This window comes from Gloeophyllum trabeum, assembly GCF_000344685.1.
Source record: "Gloeophyllum trabeum ATCC 11539 unplaced genomic scaffold GLOTRscaffold_00007, whole genome shotgun sequence".
NCBI lineage: Eukaryota > Fungi > Basidiomycota > Agaricomycetes > Gloeophyllales > Gloeophyllaceae > Gloeophyllum > Gloeophyllum trabeum.
Window position 1 is genome coordinate 1204531 of NW_006920416.1, and position 14533 is coordinate 1219063.

At 56.7% G+C, this 14533-nt stretch overlaps 7 protein-coding genes across 7 annotated transcripts in view; 3 read left to right on the forward strand and 4 right to left on the reverse strand.

The window, feature by feature from the left end:
• GLOTRDRAFT_116237 (terpenoid synthase) overlaps nt 1-1959 on the reverse strand; it is a gene marked incomplete at both ends in the record, with an annotated part of 5484 nt that extends 3525 nt beyond the window's left edge. Inside the window, 2 exons of the mRNA XM_007868247.1 lie at nt 1243-1531; nt 1583-1959. Of these exons, the coding sequence (XP_007866438.1) occupies nt 1243-1531; nt 1583-1959 (666 nt within the window). The remainder of the gene's footprint in view (nt 1-1242; nt 1532-1582) is intronic.
• A 2345-nt stretch (nt 1960-4304) lies between these two features.
• On the reverse strand, nt 4305-5727 carry GLOTRDRAFT_138887 (uncharacterized protein; the record flags this gene model as incomplete). The annotated part of the gene is made up of 2 exons (XM_007868248.1): nt 4305-4501; nt 4552-5727. 2 exons carry the CDS (start codon nt 5725-5727, stop codon nt 4424-4426), a joined length of 1254 nt encoding a protein of 417 aa, XP_007866439.1. The 3' UTR covers nt 4305-4423.
• A 773-nt stretch (nt 5728-6500) lies between these two features.
• On the reverse strand, nt 6501-7832 carry GLOTRDRAFT_129576 (uncharacterized protein; the record flags this gene model as incomplete). The annotated part of the gene is made up of 1 exon (XM_007868249.1): nt 6501-7832. The coding sequence occupies one exon, from the start codon at nt 7830-7832 to the stop codon at nt 6501-6503; it is 1332 nt and encodes a 443-aa protein (XP_007866440.1).
• Nucleotides 7833-9778: 1946 nt separating this feature from the next.
• Nucleotides 9779-10777, forward strand: GLOTRDRAFT_41762 (ketopantoate hydroxymethyltransferase; the record flags this gene model as incomplete). The annotated part of the gene is made up of 2 exons (XM_007867900.1): nt 9779-9860; nt 9918-10777. 2 exons carry the CDS (start codon nt 9779-9781, stop codon nt 10775-10777), a joined length of 942 nt encoding a protein of 313 aa, XP_007866091.1.
• A 279-nt stretch (nt 10778-11056) lies between these two features.
• GLOTRDRAFT_116239 (uncharacterized protein) lies at nt 11057-12062 on the reverse strand. The gene is made up of 3 exons (XM_007868250.1): nt 11759-12062; nt 11517-11708; nt 11057-11458 (listed from the first exon to the last, which is right to left on the reverse strand). The coding sequence occupies exons 1-3, from the start codon at nt 11828-11830 to the stop codon at nt 11231-11233; spliced, it is 492 nt and encodes a 163-aa protein (XP_007866441.1). The 5' UTR covers nt 11831-12062; the 3' UTR covers nt 11057-11230.
• Nucleotides 12063-12172: 110 nt separating this feature from the next.
• Nucleotides 12173-13448, forward strand: GLOTRDRAFT_111199 (uncharacterized protein). Its single transcript, XM_007868251.1, has 4 exons — nt 12173-12340; nt 12402-12770; nt 12850-13080; nt 13144-13448. The coding sequence occupies exons 1-4, from the start codon at nt 12263-12265 to the stop codon at nt 13330-13332; spliced, it is 867 nt and encodes a 288-aa protein (XP_007866442.1). The 5' UTR covers nt 12173-12262; the 3' UTR covers nt 13333-13448.
• A 316-nt stretch (nt 13449-13764) lies between these two features.
• GLOTRDRAFT_129580 (uncharacterized protein) lies at nt 13765-14520 on the forward strand (the record flags this gene model as incomplete). Its single annotated transcript, XM_007868252.1, has 4 exons — nt 13765-14020; nt 14102-14138; nt 14201-14387; nt 14441-14520. Coding segments are annotated over 4 exons (560 nt in total), but the record flags the coding sequence as incomplete, so codon positions are not given.
• Nucleotides 14521-14533: the final 13 nt, after the last annotated feature.

Consider the following 14533-nt stretch of genomic DNA (forward strand, 5'->3'; position numbering starts at 1 on the left):
CTGGAGAGGAGGCCCCCCGCCCCCCGCGCCGACTTGAGCAACGCCCAGCGGCTCGCACGGGGGCTGCCCCTCCGCAAGCCCAAGCCGCGGTCGGACAAGGCCAAGCTCCGGTTCGGTACGTGCGCTGCGTGCATCTTTGAAATTGCGGGCCTGCGACGCTCATCTCGTTTCGTGGGTGGTTGTTACTATTGAACAGCCGAGCGCGCCGTCCCGTCCGCCTGCCCGACCACCACGTACGTGTTTATTCCCCAGCATCGCCCCACCGCACCGCTCAGGTGTGTCCCTGTGAATACAGCGTTTCCGGCGTCCTCCAAGTCACCAGCGCCGACACCGGGAGTGTTCTCGGCTACGTCGGCGCCGCGATGACCACGTACGGCCACTACGGCGTCTCCACGAACCTCGCGGGCGCCCTCCGCGTCTCCATTGGCACGTCCAGCTGCAGCTCCGCGTCCACCGCTAGCCAGCTGGACATCGCTACGTCCGTGCGTCCTCCGCTCCACACTCTGACCGTTGAACACTGACGGCCGGCTGGCAGAACGGCGCGGCCGCGTACCCGCACCTCGGGCTCGTCGCGGGCGCGGCGAACACCGCGCCGACGAACAACCTCGCCGCGGGGTCGAGCAACTACGAGTACAATCCCTTGACTATAAAAGGAACATCATTAGACGAGGCTATATTGCGATACAGGGGGTACGGTTCCAGCCCGCAGTGACTCAGAAATGGAATTAAAGGCGAGAAAGTATGAAAGCAGGAGGTTTACTGCGACAACATCATGTACAGGTGTTACAGCCAGTTTACTTTTCCGCGAGGCTTAGATATATGCATATGGACGGGCTTCAGCGTGAATTTCCGTGTACCTTTGGCTGAAGTGTGACGAGCCGCGTCTGCCTCACTTCTGCCACGCTTGGGCCAAAGTACCTCTGCGTGAGGAAACTCCACTCCAAGTTGGTCGCAACCCAGTTCTCCAAGCCATCGAGGAAATCCGAGACGGCCTTGTCCGTCTTTACTCCCCACGACGGTAGCTTTTGTCGGCTACTTTGGAAGCGATCCATGAGGTCTTGAAAGTATACTCCGACATAATCGCATGCCTCTTGCAAGCTGAGATTCCTTTCTTCCATGAGCACTCTAATGATGTTGTTGCCGTCTTGTCCTTTCGACTGTTCGACGTTATACGAATACAGATCCTAAGCGTTCGCAGCTAAGCCAGATCGACGCGAACAGGAGGAGTGAAGCAAAACATACGTTCGACCAGCTAATCATGTCCAGTGCACATAGAAAGAGATCCTCGAACGTGGGATTGGCGAAAACTTCGTCTGGTATGTCGGAGCCCGCTGCGTATTCAATTAGGTGGAAGCACGGACGGACACCGCTGTTCTCCCTGCGTAGTTCGGTGTATGCTTGAACGTCGAGGACTTGGCCGTTCTCGCGGAGTTCCGCCTCTTGGGCGAAGGCAATGGCATAGTCCTCCCAGGTTTTTAAAAAGCGGCGCAGGAAATTAGGACGTGCATGACGAAGGAGCCTGACCCGGAACCTGTACTGCAATCAGCGCTTAACAGGGATCAACATGCACCAATTGACCCACTCCCTGGTTATCTTCGCGACCTGAGAATCGTCAGCGTAACTGGGGTCTTGCATCGTTTTAATGACTATTAAGCCGGTCTTCAAGGCGTCCTCGCCCGACTGTTCATCGCTAATTTCATCGACCACAAATAGCAAGTTGATGAAATCAAGACAAGTTCTGAGCCTGTCGTAATCAGCGCGAGGGTAGGCACGCGAGGCCAACAGCTCGTTATTTCCCAGTACAAACGCGAGTCGTCTTTTATTGGGAAACAGTTGTTGGCTAATTACCCAAGCTGAAGACTCCGCGCCAGCACGTTCATAGTGGGGATTGACGGAGCATTTACGGCGGCAGATTGCAAAGAGATCGGGGAGACAATACTGCTGAGTGACCATGGGCATGGGTAATGCGATGGTAAGCTATGGCGAACGCCGTGGACTCAGGAGGTAAGATAGGAACCTGGTGGATTTCCCTTCAGCCTTTAAACCTGGCGCGGTGCCGCGCCAAAGCGGGGAAACCTGCGTGCCGAGGCTCCCGAAGTCATTATGATGACAGGATGAAATAACCAAGACATGGATGGACCTCGTCATGAGATAGACCTGTGTCAGGATGGACAATATACGTCGCTCCATTGGCGAACGTTAGCGGAAGAACCACTCCGTGGCTTAATTGCAACCTACGGGACTGCCGTAACTGAGATCTGGAGGGGACATGAAACAGATCTGAACTGGAATAAACGTACTGTGTGTGCGTAAGATGCGCTTCTGGATGCATCCACCTGGGACCACACTGCCTAAACTGACCTGGTGGCGATCCCGTCAGCTACCACGGTACTGGAGTCAGTTGGATAATGATCTTGCCTTAAACGCTGATCCTGGGAGCCATAGAGGTCAAGCTGATGATTTTTGCCAGAGTTCCACCATCGACTAATTGTCCTTGATGTCTGAACGTTCTCATTGCTCCTGGACATGAGTAGCACGGCTCCGTGGTGTCGCCACAGACGTCGGGCTCGTAATTCCGTGCGTACGCCTATGGAAGCAATGTTTCAAGCAGGGACGTCAGATTCCGTCAGGCTAGGTGGATAAGCTCACGATTCTCTGAGACGACAGCTCAAAAGATTTGCACACCATCGCTGAGATCCAATAGATCTGACAAAACCCAAGCTTGCGACCCTGATTGAGCGTGAGTACATGCAAAACAGGACCCGAAAAGTTCCCGCGTACTGAGCATCGACTTTGGTCGCCGGACAGTTTGGCGCGTGATCTCATGGTGTACAACAGTCTGTAAGGCTGCACACGTTCCTATTTGTCGACGGCAGACGCGATTTCACAGTGCAGAAACATGGGGAAATGCCTGTCGTAACTCTAACATCCAGAACTGCTTCGACACTTGCCTCACTTCAGAGGCCGGAATTGGAAGGATGTGGCTGTCATGGGCATTGGAGCCGTGAATTGCTCTATGGCTTGACGGGGTTCCGAGCTGCACACCGTGGCGAATTGCGCCGCAATTGCTCGAATCTTGGTCCCAGCATAGTTCACGTCTCTGCGGCCATCATCTCCATTAACGGTGGCAGATGCAGGGAACTCGCCAAGGGAGCGCCATCTCTTGGGCTTGCGCCTGCGGTCAGGAAAGTATTTCCAATGTCGAACTGTGGCGTGATCTGGCGAGGTTTAGTAAAGCGTTCGCAATGCACAGACACTCACTTTCCCTCATTCCCACAAGCTGGTCAAGAACCTGGACCCCTCACGAAAGTCATCCTGTGGCAGTTTGAGGGTGGACTGCAAAGTGCCAGGGACCAGTGTAGTGATGGCTTCTCACTCTATGCTTAGATTTTAGCCACTAGGTCGGCCCTATCGTGTATCTATGCTGGCATTCGGCCCGAGTGATTGTGTGGCGTACTTACCGAGTGATGATACTGGAGGTACACCTTATAGACCAGGCACAGAGTCGCGTCCCATATGTTCATGGTTAGATTTCCGTATCGCTTACGAGAGAACTCATACATGCCTCTCACAACTGTATATTCCCGTCCGTGATACTGGCGAACACGCTCCAGTACATCCCAGTCTCGCCTGGGTGTCGTCGTGACCATCTCTGCGAGGTTCGGGCCCCGTATGATGACATTCTCGGCCGTACATACCCCTTTACTACGCTGGTGGGTATTCTGCTTGATAGTGCAATTATCTGTCTGGGCAGAACCGGACCATCCTTTTCAAAGCGGCAGCTAGACTCGCTTGAATACCGCTTCCTCGGTGGCTGGGCAGCCTTGCTCATAACTGGCTTAACCACGAAGTCCGTTCGTGTGTTCGTTACCGAGAATTTCCCGTGCGGTAGGCTCCATAGGGTCGTCAGTTGTGGAATTCCAGGGAAAGCCTGGGCTGGTGCAGGGCGTAGACGTTGTTTCCATAGCATCAAGGGATGAAAACGAGAGACACGCATCGGCATCCAGGCAATCCCAGGTCTCGGGTCCGAGGATTGCAGTTATCCCAGTATACAGCCGTCGTGTTGATAACCTGACCATCCACTGGAGAAGGGGGGAAAGAGATGATGCCCGTAGGGCGTATGTGTACCACGGATATTACATCCTACGCAGAGTGAACCATAACTTTCAAATACCGATCTTGACGACGAAGACGGCCAAGTGGGTCAACTGACGCGTCCTGTGCTTTATCTACCCATCTCGAGAATAGGTTTGTTTGGCTGGAATGGTCGAATCGGCGGTAACGTCGTAACTTGGGAAAACGGATTACTGGGCAGGTTTCGTTCCGTTGTACAGGTCTTGCATAATCAAACGACTGAGTAAGACAGTCCAGCGCAGAAGGTCCACAGCTCCATTGCAGTCCTCCTACCGTAGCCTCGCATAGTTCATACCACATAGACATTTTCCTTATGTAGTTCGTATCCTTCCAGCTTCTTGAAGTAATCCAGTCTCACCTGTCGTCCCTACGGTTGCCTCAGCCTTAAGAACATAAGGTTAGCAAAGCGATACGCACCTCCGAATCATCTCGCTCCATATCAATAGACTCGGGCTTCGGTTTGGTTTGGGTTGCCTTCCGCTTACCACGAGCCTTGGCAGACAACTTACGGCCTACTCGCTTTCTAGACTCACTCTCCGTATCCGTGTCTGTGGTTCGAACACTCCCTCGTCTCGTGGACATTCGACCGCGTCCCCCACGTGTGTTGTTAATACTCTCGATCGCATTTCGCCGAAGGTTTCTCTTAGGAAGGAGCCGTTCAAGGCGCTTGGTATGCTCCTCCGGTTCGATGATTTGGTCATACTCCTGCTGTTCAGGCACAGTCCGTGACTTCTTCCGTACCTGTTTGCCAGCTGACTTTCGCCCCGCCAGGGATATGTTCGGGCTTAGATTGCTGAGATCTGCGGACCTGTTCATCTTCGAAGGAGACGGGGAGGATGGCATGGAACCGGTATGAGGCGTATGGAGCCCAGAGCTGGATGGAGTGTCAACCGACCTGCGCTTGACAGCGCGCTTATGAGGTGTAGCTGGAGGACGCGGTGTCGAGTGTTCGATGTCTCCGCCATCTTGGTCCCCATCAACCTCAGCAAATGCTTCCACCTCTTCATTCGCGTACAGGTCGTCTCCAACCTCCTCCGCCGGCATCCCGTACACCCCGTCCGGTGGCTCAGGCTTCGTCCACGAAGCCGCCTTGTGAGGCCCTCCCATCAGCTCACGTTTCTTCTTCAACTTCCTTTCCGCGGCCAAGAAACCGAAGGGATCATCGACAGCGTCCTCTTCCTCCTGCTCATCCAGCCAGTCTAGTTCCTTGGGCTGCACGACAAGTATAGGTCGATCGTCAGATGTTGGAGGGAGAGGCGAAGAAGGGGGAAGAGATGACGAAGGTTTGGCCGTAGCAAGTGCTACTTTGGGCAACTTCGGCTTTCGCCTCGGTCGAGCAAGCGGTGTCGATTCCGTGAATGGTTTGGCGCCAGTAGCTTCAAGGTTAGAAGACGTAGCCAGGACATCTTGTGCGATAATCCTTTCCTCGTCCCGATCATCCAACGAAGGTAGCTGGGGTTGTTGCGTAGAGTTCGGTCGGTCGTTGGAAGAGCGCATGTATTGGACCGCACCCGTAACATTAGACACAGAGGTACCTTTACTCTTGAGAGCTTTTAGGTCATCCGCTGGTTTACTCCTAGTCTGTCGACGCATACTTGTGCAATTGCAAGTGGCGATATGCAAGTCAAGAAGAAGCCACAATCGGTGCAGGTCGGACTCTGAATTCCGAATTTCGTACATACATGTCGCCAACCGCAGCAGCGCCACAGCCACGTGACATGAAAAGCCTTGTGGCAAATCCGATCGCAATTCATGTTCTGCAGATTACTGTCACCATCTACTCAGTCAGCAGAAGCTTTGACTGGCAGTTTGTTGGATAGGTGTGCTGTATGTCAAGGCTTGGATGACGGCATGCATCGGGGTCGTGTATACAGAGTGCTTTTGTCTAAATCCTGGGTACTCTGAACTAGCCCAGGGTCTGCGACGACGTAGGCAGGATGGCTTAAATTTCTCACTACTAAAAGAACGAAGCATCGCATCCAGTTCATGTAGGCGCGGATTATCTTGCGATTCTCAGGCACAGGGTGAGACAGCTTGTATACTATGATCGCGGTAGTAGTATAATGAACGTTTCTGGATTACAGGACAGGAAAAAGTACGATCATTCGGAGACTCAGTCTCCGGCGAACTCTCTGGCGAGTAACTCGATAAATATAGAGTGCGATAAATTAAATAAGCTTATGCGAAATTTGGAATGTCCACAGTGATCAATGCGAGATGATATATAGGTCTTGAAGTAAAGGAGCGGAGCTTGATTATGGCACATTTTCAATATATGCGATGCATTCTGCGGATTCAGGTGAGTAAAGTCGGACTAAAGCAGCTTTTGTACGTGTCCATGATCAGCACGTACCATCGGAAACAGTTCACGCGCTGCTGCTCATGCTAAGAGTGCTCACTGGCGCGCTACTTCCGGAGTGAATGTTCGACGACCCTGCACTGCCGCTAGCAGAAGCCGTGCTCGAAGCGGTACCGCTGTTGGCGGACAGAGTACCGGAGCTGGCAGTGCCGGTAGGCGCAGAAGACGAGTCAGAGGAGGAAACGGTCTCGGTGGGCTCCCCAGTTACTGTGACAGTTGTCGTGCTAGCCGGGGGGCAGGGCGGGGCGACGGTGGTGGGACCTGTCGCACCGGTGGCGCTGGACTCGGAGGGTGCAGCACGTTTGTTCTGCGCGGTGGATGACGAGATGTACGCCGAGCCTCTGGATGTGGGGGCGCCCGAAGCGGAGGACGACGCGCCGGATGGCGCGCCGGATGATGGAGCTGGAGCACTGCTGGGGAGGTCCGTGGGCTTGCCTGGGCTGCCGCTGGGCGCGCTTGAAATGGAGGATGAGGCGCCGGACGGTACCCCGGAGGAGGGGAGGTTCGTGGGCTTGCCAGGGGTGCCGGGCGGTGGGATGGGAATGCTGATGGGAGCACCCGTATCGCTCGAATGTGCACCACTGGCGGAAGCACTTTCAGAGGAAGGCGTGCCAGTGGTAGATACAGAGGCGCTACCAGACTGGATCGCCGTGACCGTGGCAGTCACTACAGCCGGGCATCCGGACGCGGTAGGGTCAGACGGGGTGCCACTACTAGACGGGCTACCGGTAGGCTTCCCAGGGTGAGGGTGAGGGAATCCGCTGTGGTCGCTGTGCGGCCACGGGATTGGGAACGGGAAGCTGCTGGGATGTTCCTCAAGAGCCCTCGGCGAAGGAGAGGCGGGAGGGTGCGGATGTGGGAAGCCGGAGGGATGGGGGAAGCTCGAAGGGAATCCGGAGGGGAATGAACGAGTAGGAATGGGTATGCCCGATGGGAATATGCCGGAGGGGAAGGGGATGCCGGAGGGGAAGACGTCGGGTGGGAAAGGGATGCCCGAGGGCCAGGGGAAGCCGGACGGGTCAGAAGGTTGACTACCCGAAGGACTGGGGGTCGTGGAAACGCTCGAAGACCCGGACGCAACGGAACTCGAAGCAGTTCCGGTCGCGCTGGAAGACCCAGGCGCACTTCCAATGGAGGAGGCGAGGCTTGCGCTCGGTACAGCGCTACTACTCTCAGTTCCCGACGCAACAGAGCCTGTGACAGAGCCGCCGCTTTCGCTAGCACTGGCAGAGCCAGATGCGCTCGTACTGGACGGGTTGGCGCTCGCCGCCGGTGCTGCTGAGCCTTGTGAGGCAAGGAAGAGAGGCAGAAGGAGGGTAAGTGCGAAAGTGGCGCGCATCGTATCGAAAGAACTTGTTGGTGAGCTTAGAATGTTCTGAGGGACGTATAGCGTTCTCTGCCTCGCTTATATACCTTCATGACCCATCTTTCTCTTTGTATAGGCCCGTTCTCAGTGGCCTGAGATCAAACACATCAACCAGAGAATGTACCCCGGCGAGCCACTGGGACTGATCTCGTTCTTACTCGACTTCCTTTTCGGGCGATTCTCGCAGCTTGGTGACTCCAAGAAGTGATGAACAGCCTTAGACGCCTTAAGCGACTCTACTCCACCTTTAGATCGGGTCAGCCTTTAGTGGTCGCCGAGTGGAGCATCCATTCGCTAGCAGCGTTGTGATACAACTGTTTCGCTTGTCCATTCGGGCTCGGAGCGTCCCAGCGACTATTGCAAGACACCTATGGATGTAACTGTCATGCAGTAAGTACGGATATGCATAACCAGAATTTGAGCTGAGTCATGACCCAAGTGATTCTCAGCAAACGGTTTTGGAATCCAAGCGGTTGGCGTGCGTCGTCTCGTATGCACGCACTTTGTGAATGCGATCGGCTGGTCATTCTCCGCGTTCACGGAAACCTGCAATAGTAAGTCCGAACATGAAAATCATCACTGCTCCAGCAACTAGGCAAGTCGCAGCCGCGCAAAGGTTGTACGGTGGCGTCATCCAGGTCAGGTCTTGCTACCCGTTTGTGCTGCCTCCTGCGTCGTACTTTTACCATCAAACATATAGGTGTCTTACGTTCTACTCCTCACTGACAATTTTTACCTCTCCACCGACTAAGCCAAGGCCGACTGCGCCCACAGCCTCGCACTCCATAATCTGAGAGAATACTCAGTAACGTATACGTTCTCTACGTTTGTAAATCCAATGATACACTCCACCGCATCAAATGCATCATTCACTGTCCCAGACTGTTGCGACTATTCTCTGTGTCTTGGGTGGTGCTTCTCGTTCTAGGGGACCTCACTGTCTGATTTGCCTTGATGGCGAAGTATGCTTGAGTTTCCTCCTTCAATCTCCCTGGTGGCAGGCCGATGTCGACGGGTACGTGCTCTTCCTCCAATCATCCGATTCTGCCACACAAGTTTTCAGGAGACATGGAAAGATCGCTAGGCATAGGCCCCCTGAGTGTGTCTAGTATAGCAGGCCAGCATACGGTACTGGGGACCAGTGACTGGGACTATACAAGACAGGTAGTCGGCTATGATGCAAGGGGATAGCGACATCACCGAGGCACCCTTCGGTGACCTTTACCACACGGCTTCCGCCAGCGGAATGCTTTCTCCCCTGACGTTGGGCCTATCCGACATGTCAAGAGGAGATTTCTCTTTGCCACCCAGATTACGACGCCTTCGATATACAGATGCCGCCTGCGATATCACACGTTGCTACTTTGACGTCAGTCATCAGCTTCTCTCAATAGAATATTTCAGATGTCGTAGCAAATGAACAGCGTTCTCTAGATAATAGGGACGGGCTGCAATATAATAATGATGAATCCTGAACCTGTGCCGGTGCAGCACATACGCCCCCTACACCGAAGTTTTCCTCCGCTAAGCCAGCCTCAAGCAGACTCACAAGAGCGCACTTGAAAGAAATGCTTCCCACATGTTGAGCAAAAATTGCGAGCATCGCAGCAGAGGAGAACTGCCGGGTTATGCGAAAGCCACAATACTCTAACGCGTCTCGCTCACGTGCTGGGAACTGTACCTATCCCGGCTCCGGACCACGCACTCCCGGGCTGAGACACCACCGGCTATACCACTTAGTCTCAGCGGCACATTGATCATACCATTCTGGCGAACATGGATAGTTTTATTTCTGGTTATTTCGTCGACCGATCTACCCTACGATGTCCCCATAATAGCCCGCAATTCTTCGACCGGAAAGCACCACGATGACAAGGCCAAACCCCATGATATCCAGCTTGAAAGCGCGCTCTTCCGTTATGGGTGGGCGAAGATGGATGAGCGTACGGCCACCAGATAAGAATGCGAAGGAGACTGGAATAGCCAGCGAGAGGTCCGCACGTGCGTAGTCCTGTTCTGTTCTGAGTCGCCGATCCTGAATCTGATGCGTCCATGAAGCCCGGAAGAAAGTCACAATACAGCACCTGCACAACCTGCGCAGGGCGGGGACGCCCATCGCCATGGTCACGGCGTACGACTTCCCCACCGGCCGGGCGTGCGACGCGTACGGGGCGGACATGACGCTCGTCGGCGACTCCCTCGCCCAAGTGTGCCTCGGCTACGACAGCACCACGCAGCTCACCATGGACGAGATGCTGCACCACTGCCGCGCCGTCGCGCGCGGGAGCAAGGCGCCGTTCCTGCTCGCGGACATGCCGTTCGGGTCGTACCACGCGAGCGCGGAGGACGCGGTGCGCAGCGCGGTGCGGCTCGTGCAGGAGGGCGGCGTGGAGGGCGTGAAGATGGAGGGCGGGGAGGAGATCGTGCCCGCGGTGCGCAGGCTGACGAGCATCGGGATCCCCGTGATGGCGCACGTCGGCCTTCTACCGCAGCGGCACGCGTCGCTCTCGGGGTACCGCGTGCAGGGCAGGGACGCGCAGTCCGCGGTGTCCGTCCTGCGGTCGGCTCTGGCTCTCGAGGCGGCGGGCGCGTTTTCCGTGGTCCTGGAGGCGGTCCCGCATCTGCTCGCCACGCATATCACGAACAGGTTGTCTGTACCGACGATCGGGATCGGCGCGGGCCCGGGGACCAGCGGGCAGGTCCTTGTGTGGGACGATCTCATGGCGACCTGGCACGGGCACAAGGCCAAGTTTGTAAGGCGCTTTGCGGACGGGCAGGCGGAAGAGAGGAAGGGCGTCACGGGTTTCGTGAATGCGGTCAAGGAGCGAAGCTTCCCAGATCTGGCGAATGAGAGTTACGACATGGATCAGGTCGAATGGGAAAGGTTCCTTGAGGCAGAAAGGGATTATAGTGTCTAATGCTCTCAGCTCCGCTTTTCTGCGTTTTGGGTCACTAATGTCCCTCTATTGATGGGTGTATTTATGGGTATTTACAGGTTATATCATACTGGAGGGCCATGACGAGTGACGGATACCGTCAGCCGGTCTTCCGATCTTCGATTGGAAGGCTGTTATGCTCCTCGCGGGGGACCACATGCATTTGCGTTAAAGTTCGCGGCTTCGCTCGCTCGCATGATTCCGCCTCTTTTGTGGTACATTGCCACACTACACTTAGTCCACTCGAGCAATGGAGGCATGAAAAAAGAGCAACATCTAATCCTTACATGTAGTGTAATCGACGAATACAAATGCGCATACCTACAGGTACCAATCATACACGACAACAGACAAACCCATATCCAAAAATCCTTCAGAGACTAGCAAACCTGTCCGTTCTCATCAGTAATCGACTCAACCATGCCCACTCACTCTTCAAGCAGCCTGTCCGACTGCGCGCCGCCGGACTGGCAGTGCACGCACCACACGGCCGTTCCCCTCGGCGAGGACGGTGCCTCGCGGTACGGGGTCGGAGATGTACGTCGGGATCGGGAGGGGCGGTGTGGCAGAAGCGGAGGTGAAGGCGTCCGAGCGCTCTCGCTTGCATGCGGCAGAGGAGCTGGGACTCCCGTCCATCGGGTGGTCTATTAGTATTGGTTGCTCCTGTACGCGGATCGTGAATAACGAACGGCTGTGAAGGGGGGGGGACTGCCGAGCGTACAGAAGGAGGCAGAGTGGGATCGATCTGTAACAGGAACAGTTCCGCTTCCACGTCGGGTGTGATCACGGCGGGGGCGAACGCGGGCGAGAGCCCGAGGGCGGCGCGGTCGGGTGCGGCTGGGAGGGGGTCGCAGGGGACGGGCGCGGCGCCGGTGGTGCTGTATGCGTGGATGTAGTCCGTGACGCGGAGTTCCTTGGGATGCGACGTTACGAGGAAGGAGAAGGGGGAGGTGGCGTGCGTACCTCGAAGCTGCGCTCGCCGGTCCCGGGGTAGGAGACGATGGACATGAAGATCTCGGAGGGTGCGGTGTCCATGAGAGCAGAAAGATCAGGACAGAGAGATACCGCGAGATTGGGGCTCTCGACAAGCAGGCGGACTTGTACACGCGGGGGTTGTTCAAGCTGGCCCGAGATTCAGCCGTGGCGACGGAAGCTGTCGAGTGGGCTGGATAGAGGAGTCCACAAGACAGCAGTTTCTATCCCACAGAGTAGAAATAATCTTTGAAAATCAAACGACTAGCTATAGACAGCAGGCCCTAGTTCTGTGCGCGTCGTTCAGGAGATGAGAGCAATTGTGGCGCGAAGACGTGACGCATGAACCGTGTGACGAGCGCGTTCGCCCTGGTCACGCACGCTTCGGGCACGTTCCCGAGCTCATACAACCACAATACTCGCTTGCCACATCCCCTCCTCGCCCGGTTTATACTGACATTTTGCCTTTTAGATTAACTTGAGTGACTTGCCAAGATGGGCGATCCGAGACTCAACAGGGAGGTGTTCATGCACATTGCGACGGGGCAGGGGCCGAACGAGATGAGTTTCGAGGTGAGGTTCAGCCATCCCCCCTTCCATACACTCGAAACATGTATAATGACACCGACCGCAGGAAACTCGCATCCAAGACTACCTCCGCGCATACTCCACAACCGGGCGTCCACCCGCGCCCTGCCCACAGCAGCCCTCCGACGACCAATTGCGCGCATCCATGGGCCTCCCGCCGCTGTTCAAGCCCACGCCCATGTCCCTCTCCGCCTCCACCTCGTCTGCGCCCTTCCAGCCGTCGCCGCTATCACTATCCATCCAACCACAGCCGTCGCCGCTCGTGCCCACACCAACATTAATCGCGCCCACGCCCTCGACGAGCTCGGCGCTGCACGAGCCGCCCGCGGTGCAGTGGTTCAGGCCGATGACGGAGAGCGGGGTCGTCTACCACAATATCACGGTGCAGCCGGAGTTCTCGAGGTTCTCTACGGAGGTGCGCACCACGTCTTCCTTTGTTCCAGTTTCATGTTTCACCGTGCCCGTGGCCGCGAGCTGATGTGGGGCGCCTGCAGGAGCTGCGTGTCCATGCATACCGCGCGGGTGTGGCGTACCCGCCCCAGCCCATCCCGCCGATACCAGCGCCCGCGCCGATACCGCAACCACTAGCGCGGACGGACACGATGGCGATGTCGCTCATGGACGTCCCGCAGGCACAAGAGACGCCGAAGGCGTACGCATACGACGGGGACGCGAAGCTGCTCTCCATATGCACGGCGCCGCAGTATAATCAGCATAGCTTCGAGGTGCGTCGTGCGCTTGCAGCAGGAGTGGGAGCTGCTGCTCAACTGGTCTCCATCGCGTTCCAGGAGCTCCGCCTCGCGTATATGATGCACGGGCGGGAGATGTCCTCTGCAGAGATATTCGCCCAGTCTCCGCCCGCACAAGCACTCGTCCCTTTCGGTGGCAACCCATTTTCGTCCCCGCCTCCGCAGCCAGGGCCTCAAAACCCGGGGGGCATGCTGCTATCGGGCCCGTCGATGGCCCGGCTGTATTAGTGGCTGCTGTTAGTGGTTGAACATAGGGGCATTGAGAGGGTGCTGCATATTATTACCTTGCCGAGCGGTTGTACACCATTGTACGTCTTACATCGTATAAACATCTTTTAATCCTCAGCAGCCCGTGCGGAGGCGTCCCCCCTCGGACGCCAGCCTGTCAATGTCAATGTCAACTTGGACAGCCAGGCACCATCGCCCGATATGGCAACCCGCTATCCTGAACAGGGCATGTACCTTGAGCCACATCCTCGCAATTAATTGCACGATTGCGATTTTCCTGGTCGGTGCCTTCCCCGGCGCTAACGGCCCACACGCCCGTCTTCAAAACCGAGACATGCAATAATCCACGCCTCTCATCGCTGACCCTCCGGTTCTGCGCCAACGCTAACACTCTCCTTACCCTCTTCACTCCTTTACTAACTGCTCTGCGCAATGCTCTGCGCAAAAGCCCTGTTCACCGTCCTCGTCGCGACCGCGGCCCTCGTCCACGCGAAGCCGACTACGACGTCGGGCCTGCAAGCACTGGAGGACGGGCTCGCCAGCATCGACCCCCAGGGCATCACGCTGAAGCCGCTGGAGAGGAGGGCACCCGCCCCCCGCGCCGACTTGAGCAACGCCCAGCGGCTCGCACGGGGGCTGCCCCTCCGCAAGCCCAAGCCGCGGTCGGACAAGGCCAAGCTCCGGTTCGGTACGTGCGCTGCGTGCATCTTTGAAATTGCGGGCCTGCGACGCTCATCTCGTTTCGTGGGTGGTTGTTACTATTGAACAGCCGAGCGCGCCGTCCCGTCCGCCTGCCCGACCACCACGTACGTGTTTATTCCCCAGCATCGCCCCACCGCACCGCTCAGGTGTGTCCCTGTGAATACAGCGTTTCCGGCGTCCTCCAAGTCACCAGCGCCGACACCGGGAGTGTTCTCGGCTACGTCGGCGCCGCGATGACCACGTACGGCCACTACGGCGTCTCCACGAACCTCGCGGGCGCCCTCCGCGTCTCCATTGGCACGTCCAGCTGCAGCTCCGCGTCCACCGCTAGCCAGCTGGACATCGCTACGTCCGTGCGTCCTCCGCTCCACACTCTGACCGTTGAACACTGACGGCCGGCTGGCAGAACGGCGCGGCCGCGTACCCGCACCTCGGGCTCGTCGCGGGCGCGGCGAACACCGCGCCGACGAACAACCTCGCCGCGGGGTCGAGCAACTAC

Coding starts and splice junctions, on each gene's coding strand:
- GLOTRDRAFT_116239 (XM_007868250.1), bottom strand. CDS start 11,830: ATGGACACCGCACCCTCCGAGATCTTCATGTCCATCGTCTCCTACCCC. Junction 11,709..11,758: donor CCGGCGAGCGCAGCTTCGAG/GTACGCACGCCA, acceptor TCGCATCCCAAG/GAACTCCGCGTCACGGACTA. Junction 11,459..11,516: donor ATCCCACTCTGCCTCCTTCT/GTACGCTCGGCA, acceptor ATCCGCGTACAG/GAGCAACCAATACTAATAGA.
- GLOTRDRAFT_111199 (XM_007868251.1), top strand. CDS start 12,263: ATGGGCGATCCGAGACTCAACAGGGAGGTGTTCATGCACATTGCGACG. Junction 12,341..12,401: donor CGAACGAGATGAGTTTCGAG/GTGAGGTTCAGC, acceptor CACCGACCGCAG/GAAACTCGCATCCAAGACTA. Junction 13,081..13,143: donor ATAATCAGCATAGCTTCGAG/GTGCGTCGTGCG, acceptor ATCGCGTTCCAG/GAGCTCCGCCTCGCGTATAT.